The sequence below is a fragment of the Calonectris borealis genome, chromosome 21 (assembly GCF_964195595.1).
Source record: "Calonectris borealis chromosome 21, bCalBor7.hap1.2, whole genome shotgun sequence".
Classification (NCBI taxonomy): domain Eukaryota; kingdom Metazoa; phylum Chordata; class Aves; order Procellariiformes; family Procellariidae; genus Calonectris; species Calonectris borealis.
Window position 1 is genome coordinate 6,756,542 of NC_134332.1, and position 14,717 is coordinate 6,771,258.

Sequence of the window (14,717 nt, forward strand, 5' to 3'; positions counted from 1 at the left end):
TGCTTACAGGGAAGCCACAAGGGCAACCACATCCACACACAGCTGACTACCTGAGCTTCCCTACAACTACTTTATATACAAACGTTTCATAACAAGAAAGCTAATTCAGCTTTCTAAAAATACTGGTTGCTTAAATCAGAATCTCCAGCAGCCCTTTGCTGAAGGCAGCGACACGCTATAGCTTGCCTGTATGCACAGATGCACAGATCCCAGATGGTCCCCTACACTCCGCTCCAGTTCCCGGTGCACTGGTTCCTACTGAGTAGGTATTTCCAACGTCCAAGTGTGAGTGTGCTCTGAAAGCAGCTGGAAGGGAACGGGAGAAAGCTAGAGAGTAGACAATGATTCATTCCAACCTTTACTTTGTGTGCCTTTTTTTTTTTTTTTTTAAATGTAACTTCCATGCAGAGTTCTCCAGAGTAACTGCTGATGTCGGAGCCTGCCTTCTGGCCTTGGCACAGCCACAGACACTTCTAGCCACATGGGAGGAAAAGCTTTTGCTACATGACTTTTTTTTTTTCTTTTTTTTTTTTTTTAAACTCTTAGGCCAACAACGTGTTCTCATCTGAACATTACAGTTAATGAGTCCTATCAAGAATTTCTAACAAAAACTGTACATGAGTTTACAAACGTATTAACATATAAATAATGAGAAGCTTCCTGCCTGGAGCCTCCACAGTAGTCTTTTTGCTTGAGAATATAATACTGGAAGGGTAGACCCAATCCCTTTCCACAGCACCAGTCAGAGCTGGCTTAGCCCAGTCAGCCGTTCTGCTCAAGCATCACAGGGTTTTTCTTCTTCAGTGCCTCTGGCTTCAATAAGCAGTCTGTCATTACTGTGCAAAAGCAAGAGTCCAATGCCTTTGAGAAGGAATCCTGCTGCTAAGAGGCCTGTGCCACCCGGTCATCGTTCTGGTCCGAGCTCTTGCTGGAAGGTCCGTTTCTTCTCCCGACAGTGTTTCTTGTGAGCAGGCCAGTCTTTTTGCTGGCATTGTGACCCACAGTACCTTGCTACCTGGCATCGGCCACAAATGTTGAATTCACGTAACTAGGAAGAACACAAGACAGCGTTAGGGAGCCTGCTCGGTGCCAAGGAGCACCCCTACATCATTTCCCAAGTAGGCTTATGATCAAGTCTTTTGCACCTATCACAAATATGAACATCCCACCATGAGTGTCAGAGTATTTTGAAGCAATTGCATTTGTTGATTTTGCAGTTGCTCTTGCAGAATCATATTACGGGCTTAATAGACAAAATATTTGAGCACTTCACATTTATTCTCACACTGCTACTGTTTTGCCAACTTAAGTTCTGTTTACAACTACAAACATCTTAAATTCAGAAATGATTAGGAGGGCTGCACAAGCTCAGCCAGTGCCAAACTTATGGTTATCCAGGAAGCTTTCGTATCCAGACCCAAATAAAAGGTAAAGCTCACTCTTTTTCAAATGGAGGGCATTTAAGACCATTTTTGCAAACGTTCCCTTCCCCAAAGAAAAAAGTGGAACACAATGATTTTACCCTACTCAGCATTTGTTATCACAAGAAAAGCCCTTCCTATTCATAGATAAAGACATCTGTCTGACAAAGAGGCACAAGCCCTTGGACATCTCATCCTCTGCCATTCTCTGACTATGTACGCTGCTTCATTTCATCTACCTACAGCAAAGAACTAGAACCAGCTTTCCTCCCAGTTCTCCCCTGAATAAAGGCCACTCAAATCCACCCTCTTCTCACGAAAGGTCAAGCATGTTATTTTTTTATTCCACTACTGCCCAAAACCTCTTACAATGCTTCCTCCTCGTCTTATACAGCTGCTTGCTCACTCCAGCTCTGGGTTCCTAGAGGAATGCTTCCACCTGTCTTTTCATACACTCAGCAGAAATTACACTCCTCCCAGTAAACCACTAGGTCACTTATTGTCCCAAGTCAAAACTATATTCTCTCAAACTGAAAATTATCGTAGGGTCTGAAGATTCATGCGAAAGAAAACCTGAGTTAAAAAGAATTATTGCTTTTAGCAACTGAATGGCACATGTAAAGCTTTACATTTTAAGGGACAAATCCCTGGACGCACGTGGTAGTCCGAGTCATTACGTGCTTACTTTCACCTCTGCTGAACACACCTGTTTTTCAATCATTGTGCATGGGGGGTAGTGACATTCATAATATGTGCATGAGTTCTCTTCCTCCTCCACAACATCCCCGTTAGCGTTGTAATATCGTGTTACATTCAGTACAGGAAACTGCTCTTCTATAGGATCTGTAGGAAGCTGTTGGATTGCCAGCCAATACAGACTTTGTTCCCTGTAAAAAACAAGTAGAAGTTCATAATAAGCATACGGGGAAACCGATTCTGAATTCATTAACAAAGTAGGTAGGGTTAACATTGTATTTAGCCTGTTAAGCCTCACACTACATAGACTTCTCAAATCTTTTTAGCGTTATTTTAGCCTAAATGCAAAAAAGTTAGAAAGTATCTATCAAGAAACATCTACATCCAGCAAAATTATTTCTGTGTAAATGGCTTGAAGTCTGTTTCTTGTTCTTGAACTCCCAGAAACATGCTAGGATAGCATCATTGCCATTCATTACATCTCCTCAAAATCAGTTTAATAAGCTCTGAACATACCTATCTTACGGATGCTGCAGAAAAGTGTCTAGTGTGATGTTAAGTCTGTAAGTCTCCCACCAAAAATGAACACACCTGCATTACATCATAAATTAAACAAATCCATCCTGACATTAAGAGTTTAATGTAACATTAGTGCAACATGGCATGTAGGAAGTTCCCACAACCTACTAAGTGAAAGGTGATAGAGGCTGATCCCAGGACCTCATTTTGTTTTCAACCCAAATATACGATTACAAGTGTAAGCATTTTGCAGCTGCTGGCTTCTACAGGTTGTGTTAGAATTTCAGTGCCTGAGGACAAGAGCCACAAGCCAGTAAAATCTGCAGACTGAATTTGGCGTGCCCAGATGCCATCACTCAAGCAGAAAGGCTTACTGTTATACCGCGGTGATAACGTCTGGCACAGCAGGATCTCTGCATAATACCACGGGCTTAGATGGTCCCTTCACAGCTAGCATGAACAGTGAGCATTAACTCTGTTCCCCAGGTGAGGAAGCTAAGACGTATAGCGATGTGTAAGTAGCCCAAGGTCAAATAAAAAAGGCTCTGCCAAGATGAAAATCACTAAAGGAAGGAGACACAACAATTTAAGATATTTTCAAGTTTTTTGATGGCAACCCCCTGCCAAATACTGACGTACCTTTGTTTACTAGAGATTTCTTCAGCTTTGGGTTTCCAACCCCAAGGAACTAGGCGCAGATTGTCTAAGCGGTTGTCCACTGTCACTGAATTAAGATGTACCACCTGAAATCCAGGAGCAATCCCTCCCCGGTGTCTTTCCCTGGAGGAGACAAAAACAACTTGAAGGTCAGTGATGAACAAGACGCCATAGCTAAAAAGCAAAGGATCATACTAATTCCAGAAGATACGCTGCATTCTAGCCTGCTGTCTGGCATCACTGAAACAGTCGCAGTAAAACTTGGGTTGCCAACAGACTACAGTGGCTACTTCAGATATATCAACTCCCAGAAGAAGAGACTTGTTCCAGGAGGTTATTTCCATTATAAATGAGTTGAATCAAAAGACAATCATGGTATATTTTAATTGTAAGCATATTGCAAAGAAAGTTCCAGAGACTACTACTCCAGTTACTGCAAGAGCATCTATGTAATTATTGTGTTCAACAAAGCAGACTTGAAAGGTGCCAATACTGGTTTATTATTTTAATAGGAAATTCTATTAGACACATTTATGCAAGTTTGGCACTGATGTGAAGTCACAGAATTTGTTATTTATGAAGAAATGTCTCTTAACAAGCAACAGGACAGAGGTTTCACCAAGTATACAAATGGTTTTTAGACTCTAATTGTGCATAACACATAGAAAGCCTGCAATGACTCCACAATTGACCAAGAGACATCTACTGAAACTTGCTCAAAACCAAAGCAGGACTATTAGCAAGGAGGATGGCTGCACATTAAGTCCTACTGCGATTCTTCCCTATTGCCTTCTAACAGTTTTCATTTCCCATTCCACCTTCTTCTCATCTCTCCTTTCTCTATTTTACGAAGTATCAAGTTCACTGTCAAGCCCCCTTGCCTGGATGAGTTTCCGTATCACTTCTTGCAGGAATCCCCATCCCACCTGAAGTCTAAGGCTTGGACAGAAATTGTGTATGTCTGCTATGCCATGATTAATTTCACAGCACAGAGAACATACTGGCAACAATCAAGAAGGACAACGTAAAATTGACCGCTCTGTACGAGGGTTACCCAGCATTTCCTTCTAGGAGACTGTTCCAACAGCTACTTACAACTTTACCCGAGTCTAGTTTGGATGCTGCTTCCAACTTAGTGTTTACTGAACATTTCAGTTCAAATGGCTCATTCAATTTTGAAGAGATACGATTTGCTCAAGTTAAAAAATTCCCACTTTTTTTTTTCCCTTTACAAAGCCCTAGCATTATCCAGCAGAACAGGGAAATTCATTTCAATGTGACTGACAATGAAAAATGTAGTCTTTTGTTTTCTTTGTCAAAATCCATCCAGATATGGTTAAATCACACACCTTGGGGGAAAGAAAAACACTTGCAATTCGCATATGCCCCCAAACTTCCTAGAATTTAATTTAAGGAATTAAAGTAAAATTTGGAGAGGCTACATGCAGCACCCGCACACGGCTCGTGCTCCAACTCATAGGCAAAGCAATTCTTCCTGTAACGGCAGCTCTGCACGAGAACAGAGCATGGAGCCTCCTGCTAGGGAGTCTTTTGGGCCTCCGCAGAACAGGGAGAAGCTCTCCCCTTTGAAGGTGAAAAGAATAAAATCCTTCTTGGGGAGAAAGGGGGAACCAACCACACAAAAGCAAACAAACTATGGAAAGGAGTCTGCTGAAACGCCCTAAAGGAGGAAAAGCTACTTTTGAGTTGTTGAAGGCTACCGGAGGGTCTGGCACGGAAATCAGGAATCCTGAGGGCTACAAGTGGGAACCCAGAAGGTACATGGACCCAAACAGACGGAGGTGAGCATCAGTTGGATACGGAGTCAGGGAAGGAGTTAAGGTTCTTAGACTGAGACTAGGACAAAGTGCCAAAAGAGAGATGGGATAGATATGAACAAGGAATCTGGGAGGAGGAGACAGAAGTTCAGAGCAAGAGCAAACTGTGCAGGGGGGGAAAAGGGAGGAGGGGAGTCTAAGACCAAGCTAAGAAATATTTTTGAAATGGATTAGATAACGAGACTTTAAGAAAGGCTGGACTTGGGGAAAGAGAGAGGATTACGAGAGACTGTTCGTGACACCAGGAAGCCACAGCAGAGTGGCACATGCCTACCACTGCTCCTACAAAGTCTAGGTCTGCACCCACAACCCTCCATAAGCAAGTATTGGTAAAATTCACTAGCACAGCAAGCCCACTTTCCTCGATTTGTATAAACCCACATTTGTCTACATTGCTGTCAGTTTTTCTATTACCTCAACTGACAAAGGTCTTCAAGTAAATGTGGAAATGGGTATTGCTGATGACCGGTAAAAGTGTTAACACAAGACCCCTTGACTGAGATGCCAGAATTAGCACTAGCAAATTCAGGATGGTCCCTTTTCTCCATACGTAATCAAGCAACCTTTGAATGCACAAGCATGTACTACTTCTCTCCCTAGACCTGTGCTTCAAAAGTGTGCAGCATGGATCATCTCCAGAAGTTAATCAGAAATGTGCAGTGAAGGACAGGCTCATGGAAGAACCTGCCTTCTCCTTGCAGAAGGAGACAGAGAAGAAACAGCCTCAGTAACACAGCCAACTCTTCTGCAGAGCTGTAGCTTCTACCTCCGCCACCACACCTGAGTTCCTACAACATGCCAGGCAAAACACTTAAACCAAAAGTTTTCAGAGAGTTAACTGGATACTGTTCTTTTTGTATTTCAGCAGCTAACTTGAGAAGTGAGGCCCGTAATAAAAGTGCCAAGTACAGACAACAGCAAATCGAGTCAACAGGAGCCGTAACTGAGTAGGTTATAGGCAGTATGATGGTAAGTGCTCTAAAAAAAAAAAGAAATCAGGTTTTAGATGTCTTTTTGAACACACAGTTAGTGATACTTATGACTAATCTCCTGATGCTGCTGTTCCCCAGGGAATATCACTACACCCAGCCAAAATACAGCAAGCTGGGATTTCTATACAGGGAACAGGGCGAGAAGATGACAGACTTATTCTGCAGGTCCCTAGCAAGAGACATTCAAATCCTGCTTTGCAGGAGCTAACAGTCCACCCTGGAAACACAGCAAGCACAAGAGAAGCTGCATGAAGTTCTTCCTGAAAGAATATTTGCAGCAAACGTGGGTATTTTTCAGATCTTGGTTCCCATTTAGTAGTGCAGTTCACTCTCCGCAGAGGTCAGCAGGAGGGCTTTGGGTGAAAAGTGGGAGAAGGTCCCTGTCATTGCTGCAGCTTCAGTAGCTACCAACTTCCTCTTTTGAGGGCCATACTATGTGAACAATGATACCTGCTTAACGAAATTAAAAAAAAAAAAAACAAACTTACAAAATTTAAAATCTGCTTTGCTTGCAATAGCGTCCAACACATGTCTACTCACTTTGTCTTAAACAGAAGCACACAATCAGGTTAGTTTTTTCAGAGTGAGCTGATTTTTGGGGGTATGTTTGGGAGAGAACAGTTAAATTACACTCCTATACCTGCAGTAATTCAAGTTCTTTGCTTTTCATTTACCCAAGAAGTAAGGCTGGCACTGAAGTAATGACTGCTACTGCCCATCTCTCCCGTCTTTCAAAGACTCCTAAACCTTCAGCATTACTCCTTCTCGCAAAGGAAAGGACCTGCCACTAAAATACATTTCTGTTTTGTTTTCAACACAGTCCCCAGTGCAGGTAAGTAAAACTGAACAATGCGCCTGTTCTGTTCAGGAGGAACACATACATAGAACCTGTAGCCAAAAGGCTTTCTAAAGACATTAGGAGACTCAGTCACAAAGGTATACCAGCCTGCATTGTGTTAGTTTGTAATTAAAGATCACAGCAAAACGTACACCCTCAAAGGGATCAAACTGAATTTACAGAAACAGCTGAAATATCTCCTATTTTCTAGTCAAAGAATTTGGTTTTGCAACTTCAGAACCGTAGCTCCACTTGCCTGACAGTTTACGCCCCACCTTTGTGACTTTCAAAAATCCCTATTACACACGCAATCTCAGATTTTTTAACACCAGTGTGTTAAACATGCTAGAGTGACACAATTTAAATTACTTAACTGAATATGTTAGAATTATCTCCTAATTTAAGTAAAACAAACCAGAAGACGCAATGACTGGGCTGTGTAATAAGCAAACAGCTGGACTGTCATCATCTATACAGCCTTCAACAGTCAGCTGGAATAACTTTAAGGTGCTGTTTAGTGCTACTTAGAGACGACAATTATTACTGTATGAGGTTCACAGTTAGCAGTAGCTGACAGTGATTTACCCCACATACTGTAGCCAACTTCGTAATAATTTTCAAAGTTATATGTGCAACAAGATTAAACATTAACAGATGCAGGTTAAAATCCATAGTTAATTAGCAGATTGAAAATAATAATAACGGTCTCTGATATTCTTCCTTTCTTCCTCCTCTTGTACAGAGACTAGTCTGGGGAATAAAAAGTAACCTGGAACAACAAAGAAAGCACAGCTGTATCTTGGGCACTGTGACTACTAAGTATAGTTTATGGAACTGAGTAGAAAACATGCTTAATTTCTCAAAAAAGGCTTTTAAAAGAAATAACAGTTTTCTTTAGCATATCCTATCTTTTCTACAAACCCATGAGCATAACTGGAAAGAGCAATGTATTAGCTCACCAGATGAACTAATCCCTCACAATTGAGTAAGTTGGCCCCTGAATAATCTCAACTGGCAGCTACAAAGGATATCAAGCAATGACTTTTAGAATATGGAAAATAAGACGTAGCAGCTGATATGAAGCACCATCAGCACCACTTGAGGCAGCTTTCCAGAAGGCCAAACAAAAAAACCTGAAGTTTTAAGTTATCAGAGGTTCTCTCTCTCGCCAGTGCTCTGCCAATTCTCACTGGTGCCAGTAAGACATACCTGATTAAAACACCACCACTCAAAAGGTTAGTCTTCACCTATTAAATGGAGCCAGGCCCCTGCTCCCCCACCCCTGAACTGAAGTTTTAGTAGCATTTCTCAGATTTAAACAGTCTCTACTGGAATAATACTCACCTATCACTGTTTTCCCTGGGAATAACGTTTTTACAGATACTCAGCTGTTTGAAGGCTCAGTGCAAAACCAAACCATAATAAGATCTATCAGCACTCCCTGTGCGGGGTTTCCAACTGAGTGTAGCTGCAAGCCTCCTAAGAAGACTTAAAATACTACAGGCAGAGAAATAAACAACATACAAGCTGGTGGCAGCAAACTCCACCTTAGCGAGCCCTTGAAGTATTTAGTTCTCCTTACGATACCTACCAAAGCAGCTCATGCAGGAGACGGCCAGATCCCCTTCCACGATTTTTGTCAAACGCGTAAGCAAATATTTTAGCACCATTTCCATCAGCATCTACCTCCATCCGAGCCTAGAGAAAAGGGAAAGGCTTTGAGAACATCCAACACCGAGTAGCAGAGCACATGCTCCACTGGGATACGGGAAGGACCCAATATTTAACACTTGTCTCCTAGAGGTCACTTGACCTTAATGGAATTTGAGTTCTTTCAAACCTCCAAGGAGAACCAACCCGCTCTGCTATTGTAGTTTATGAAGATGGGAAAGGGAAGAAAGGAGGCTGCACACAGCAGGAGTCCCACTTGGACAAAGAACAGCAACAATCCAGTTGTGAGCCTGTAGGGCCAGGATCCATTCTCCGCTCTGGCGCAGATTTTCTGTACAGCCATCAGCAAGCCACCAAGGCTTTGTTTTCAGTGTTGCTTTACACCAATCTAATTAGGGGTTGCTAGTGAAAGGAGTGGTCCTGCCCTCTTTTCTCCACTCCATAACTTTGTGTTGGCGCTAATGCTCACGAACTGTAGTAAGGATGAGACAAATTTAGGATACTCGCAGTGTATTACCACTCTCAGTGATGGTACACGTTTACAGTGAGCTACCACAGAAGAGGAATGGGCAAACACGGTGTTTTCTGGTAGCAGCATTGCCACAGCACTTCAAACTCCTAAGAGCAGCTCTGAAGCTGCACTACAGGCACTAAGCAAAAGATTGTCCCTCCTCCAAAAAAGCCTTAGTTGTAGAAGATTTTGTAATCAAGAATTCTTTCCCTTTCAAAGCCTTGGTAGAATCCACTTATCCTCTTTCAGTAGATGTTAAAACATTTTTTCTGGTCCCATAGTAAGTTACAATAAAAGAAGTTTTTTCTCATCCCAGACTATGTACAGAGTGAAAATTTTTAAAGTTTGCCAAACCAAATAAGGGAAGACAAATTATCGGTTCTCAAAAAGTATACAAATAGAAAGCTGAAAACAAAAAACTACATAATAAATTAATTTGTTTTAAACTAATGCTCGTTTAAAAGGAAAAAACAGAGCTTTTCCTGCTTGAAAGCATTCACGTTGGTATTTCAATGACTTCAAACTTTTTTTTTCCCCAAAGCAGGAAAGTTGTGGGGCTGAGAACTCCCATCAGCAGTTTTATTTAAGCATGTCACACAGAAAGAAAAAAAAAAAAAAAAAACTTCAGCAACAGATTGCAATTACCTCCACCCCCAGGAACACTGCAAACCGGTCCCACAGCACAGTCCTCGCAGGCACCGTTGGCCCGAGAGGCGACGGCAGAGGGGCCCCGGCGCCCGCAGAAGGCGGCGGGAGGAAGGGGGGGCTGACGGCCGGTTCAAGGGGTGCAGCGAACTCGCGGTACCGCGAATAAAGAAATACGCAAAATACAGCAGCTAACGCGGAGCAGCGGCAGAGCGCGGGCAGCGCAGGCGGGACGGGGCCGGCGAGAAGCGGCACCGGGGGGACGGGGGGAGCTGTGCGGGGGTGGGGGGGGCACCGGCGGGGGAGAAGCGAGGGGAGCGACGGCTCACCTCGAAGGAGTAGCTCTCCACCAGCGGGATGTCCTGCTCGTCGATCAGCGTGTACTTGGTCTGAAACACACCGCGGCCGCCCGCCGTCAGCGCGGCCGCCCGGCCCGGCCCTCCCCTGCCGGCGGCACCGCCGGCACCGGCCGGACTGCCCCGGCCTCCCGCCCCCCGCGCCGGCCACGGCGGCAGCGCGGCCCGTCAGCACCGCTCCCGGCCGGACCCCGAGCCCCGGCCCCGCCGCCCCCCGCTCCGCCCGGCGCGGCCGAGCCCGGCCCGCAGCGCCCGGCCGCGCCCCCCCCGGCGCCCTCAGGCCGCGGCCGCGGCGCGCTCACCTTGCCGGCCACCCGGCCGAGCCGCACGATCCCCAGCTTGAAGTCGGTCATGGCGGGGCCGGGCCGGGCCGGGGTCGCCGCCGCCCGCGCTCACCCCTCAGAGCCCGCCGGCGGGAGCCGCCGCCGCCGCTGCCACGCGCCGCCGCCTCGCGCACACCCGGGGGGGCGGGGCGCCGCACCACCTCCCACCCGTCGCCGTCCGGCCAATGGCGGACCGCGCCGGCGGCGCGTCGCTCCTACTACGCCGCCGGGTCGTCCAATCGACTAGCGGCGCGGCGCGAGGTCACGTGGGGGAAGGGGGGGGGACACGACGGCGCGCGGGCGCGGGCTCCGGGCGGGAGGGGGCGGGGGGCGTGGGGAGGTGCGGGCGGTGACGTCACGTTCGCGGGAAGCTTTGTGCCGCCAACACTGGAGAGCGCGAGCGGGGGGGGCAGGGCTTAAGGGGGCCGCTCGCGCCCGCCGCCCGCTTCCCGCCTCCCCCACGGCCTCTGAGGGGACGGGCAGCCCGGGGCTGCGGTCCCCCACGGCCGGGGCCCAGCCGCAGGCCGCCCGGCCCTGCCTTTCCCCTCAGCGGCCGGCTCCCGCAGGAAGTTGAGGCCCCTCCGCAGCGCCCGGCCTGCCGCCACCTCCTCCTCCGCCGGCGGGGGATCGCTGCCCGGTGGCACATGGGGCGGTGCTGCTCGCCGTGGCGATCCGCAGCCGCTCGGGGAAAGAAGGGGGCTGGGGAAGGAGCCCTGCTCCACCCGTCGTTGCGGCGAGGGGGCTCCAAGGAGGTTTTGCTCTTGGTTCGTCCGCGGTCCTCGCGTGAGCGGGATGAGCGTGCTGTTATTTATATCCGTGATCCAATTGTGACCAACATCTAAACCACAATAAAAATCGCCAGCACCGAAAAGTTAATCCTTATTTCACAAAACTCAGGGCAAGGGGTTTGCAGAGCTTTCCCTCCCGAAAGCTGCAGCCGGAGCCGAGCGCCTGGGAGCCGCCGTGTTTTCCTGATGTCGGCTTCTTCAGCCAACGCTTGAAAGATCTCACGGAGGGAATTCAAAGTGCAAATAAACGGATAAAGCAGCCGAGGAGGGCTGATAAAGCAGCTTCTTACGTACAAATTTACAAATCTCTAAGGCAGAATAGGACGACTGTGTCCTGAACAACATGAATAACAAGGAAAGTGGGTTTAAACTGGTGCTAGGAGCATCTAAACGAGACAAATGTTAAATCTAAAAGTGAATCTTGGAAAACTTTTCTGAATCTTTCATCCCTGAGATGGAGCAGCCCCACAGAAGAGAGGTACACCTTAAGGCTGTAATGGTAGACCGGGGGAATTAAACACATGGAGCTATTTGGAGCAGCCCGTCATTTGCTCGTTGAGCCACAAGATCTAGGGAGTACCTAATTCTGCAAGCGCTGCATCCACAGTTTGAGCACAAACTTGATCTCTTTAGACACGACAGCGAACCAGACAGGTGAAACTTCGCAACAGGATAGGCAAAAATAATTGTGTTTAATGAAAAAGCCAATCAAGTCATTGAATTCGAAACAAAATACCTACGTGGTAAAAAGAATGTTTTGCTTTTTAAAGAATTTGTAAGGGAAAAAAATAAATAAAATCTGTAACAAATTGTTAATTGGAAAGAAAAGGAACGTGTAGCGAATTAATGAATGTGCGCATTGGTTTATCATGGGGATCACTTCATGCGTTATGATTGTGGGTTGTGATGATTGTGGCCATACCTTTGAAAGAGAAAAAACCAAGAGCCCATGGTAGCGCTGTTGCCAAAAGCTAGGTGTTTGCTGTTCAGCACACAGGGCCTTCACGTGGGGTGGAAGGAGCTCTGGTTCTCCATGGCACCGCTCTTCCACGTGGTTTGGAGACACACTGAGCAGGAATCGGGGGTTTCTCATTCAGCGGGTGGGGAGAAGAAACGGTCTGGGCCAGGGGGAAAATCAGAGCGGTGCTGGTGATGCCGACGTGCTTTGAGGTTTGCCTCGGGGTGGTTAATGAGACCCCAGGGCCGCAGTGCCCAAACTCGCCGTGCCCTGGCTGGGGAAGGCAACCAGCCCCAGCTGCGGTGGGAGACCTGGAGGACTGTGGACCTCACAAAACGCCGCTGTGAGGTCGCCCCACGATGAAGGGCTCCCCATGGGACCAGTTTACCGTCAGCCCTTCCAGCACTGAGGGTTATTTCGGGCTGTGCATGGGCATGCAAGGGCATCACAGCAATTTGGGTTCACGATTTCAGCACGGAAAAATACTCTGCATCTTCCTTCCCCCAAAAATCCCCGCAGGATTTGTGGCATTAGCTCCCTTTTGGAAGTTTGCTGTCAGTGCTACTTGCATGTAGCCCCTGCGGGGACACCAGCCTGCCCGACTCCTAGGGAGGGCGATAAGCACTGTGTGCTGCCCTGCTCGGACGTCCACAGTGGAGGTGAGCCACAGGTGTGTGCTGCCTGAGCCCCATTTCCAGCCAGGGTTTCTGCCTGCAGCTCCTCCAGAAAGCAGGCTCCTCCCTTCCTTTATGCCAGAAAAAGCTCTCTTTCCTATTTGGTCCTTTTTTCCCTTCCTTTTGATACCTTCTGTACTTCCCATGTTGCCCCCTCAGAGCGGTTCCCTGCCCTCGGGGACGTTGCAGAAGGGCACAGCCTCCCCGAGGCCACAGGAGATGTGGCAGGAGGTGATGGATGGAGACCACCTCCCCTCCCTTGCGAAGAGCAGGGTATCTCCCCAGCACTCTGGTCTTCTGCTAGCCATGGAGGGGGCCACGGAGTCAAATTCCCCACATCCATCGTGGGGATGGATGTACTTGCCAGCTGGCTGAGCACCATGGCATAGGGCTGGGCGGCAGCGAGAGCCAGCGTTCGGCCCCAGTGGCACAGCCACGCTCCGCCTGCCCGCCGCCACATCGGCTGATCCACCCTGGGTCAGAAACAGCAGAGCCAAGAGGAGCCCCTCTAGGGAATGGTTCACACCCCGCCGTGCTGCTCGCGAGCTTGGACGGGACCCGCACCCCCCAGGAGGCAATGGCTCCCACCCGCCGGGCGATGCTGGATCCAGCCCTCCCTTTCCCACTGTGCCCACGGTAAATAGCGCTTCGCTTTACCGCATCCACCATTACGGCATGTGTCGCAGGCGGGTGGGGGAAGCTGGCCCCACGGGCCTTCGGTACCCTACACCAAGCTATAACAAAATTCAAATTTTCTATCCGAACGTTTAATAACGCAGGAAGACACGAATCCCAAAGATTTGGCTTTTCAGGGCCTGTTTTGTCCCAGGGAAGTGAGAAAGCTAATTCTTAAAGCGCACAAATCCCTTATGCCACCAGAGCGAAGGTCTCCTGGGAAGGGCTCAGCGCTTCTCAATGTCCCTTTCCCTCTTTTCTCCTGAAGGTGCAGGTCGCCAGAGTGGGAAGAAATCCTGTCTTTGGAGCACAAACACAGTTATGAAGAGGATGAATTTTAAATGTGAAGTTAATGTAGGTTGTTACTATCTTTATCAAGCCCTTTGCCTCCTTTCTAGGAAGCCTGGTTTGGAAAAGATGAATTATTGGCAGGGTAGTACCCTCCTTCCAAGCACTACGTTGCTTCTGCCCGAGCACGTGCCCTAAGGTAGCATGGGAAAGGTTATGTATCCTGCCCCAAGAGAATTTCCCTTAAGCAAAAGAAATCCTTTTTCCAATTATTTCCAGCACTGCCAAGTGGCGGAAAACCCACAGCGAGTGTGTGTACTGGTACAGAGACAGCCCCGGGCACCCACGAGGCTGACGGCTCCTGAGACTCTCGGGGTTCACACCAAAGCAAGGGGTCAACAAACACTTTAAACCTCTTTAAACTAAAATTGCTGCTGAAAGGGGTGCTGCAGTCCTCTGCCAGGCTGTCCTACCTCAGGCAATGTAAGCATTCGTGCAGCTTTGTCGTGGAATCGCTGCATAACTTCAGCTGGAAGGGACCCAACCATCCGCCCAACAGGCAGCCAGGCCAGCGTCAGGCTGAGCTTTGTGTATCTCCAAGGATGGAGACCCCACCGCATCCCCATTGCAGCCTGTGACTGCTTGTCACAGAAGGTTTTTTCCCCCCTATACCTTGTCAGAATTTGTTGCAACTCATGTCCTTTGAGAGGTGGGGAACGTGCCAGGTCACAGAGCGTGAGGAACCACACCTGACCCTGGTTCAGAGAGCATCCAAGCACTGTTCCTAGCTTGAAACGTGGTCAGCTCCAAGCCAAAGAATTAAAGATGGCAAGTGTCTGGGATTTCAGCCTTGTTTCTGTTTTATTC

At 47.8% G+C, this 14,717-nt stretch overlaps 1 protein-coding gene across 1 annotated transcript; it reads right to left on the minus strand.

The window, feature by feature from the left end:
• Window positions 1-839: 839 nt before the first annotated feature.
• On the minus strand, window positions 840-10,582 carry ZMYND19 (zinc finger MYND-type containing 19). The gene is made up of 6 exons (XM_075170496.1): window positions 10,447-10,582; window positions 10,118-10,177; window positions 8,553-8,659; window positions 3,276-3,416; window positions 2,128-2,308; window positions 840-1,048 (listed from the first exon to the last, which is right to left on the minus strand). The coding sequence occupies exons 1-6, from the start codon at window positions 10,495-10,497 to the stop codon at window positions 905-907; spliced, it is 684 nt and encodes a 227-aa protein (XP_075026597.1). The 5' UTR covers window positions 10,498-10,582; the 3' UTR covers window positions 840-904.
• Between the last annotated feature and the right edge of the window lie 4,135 nt (window positions 10,583-14,717).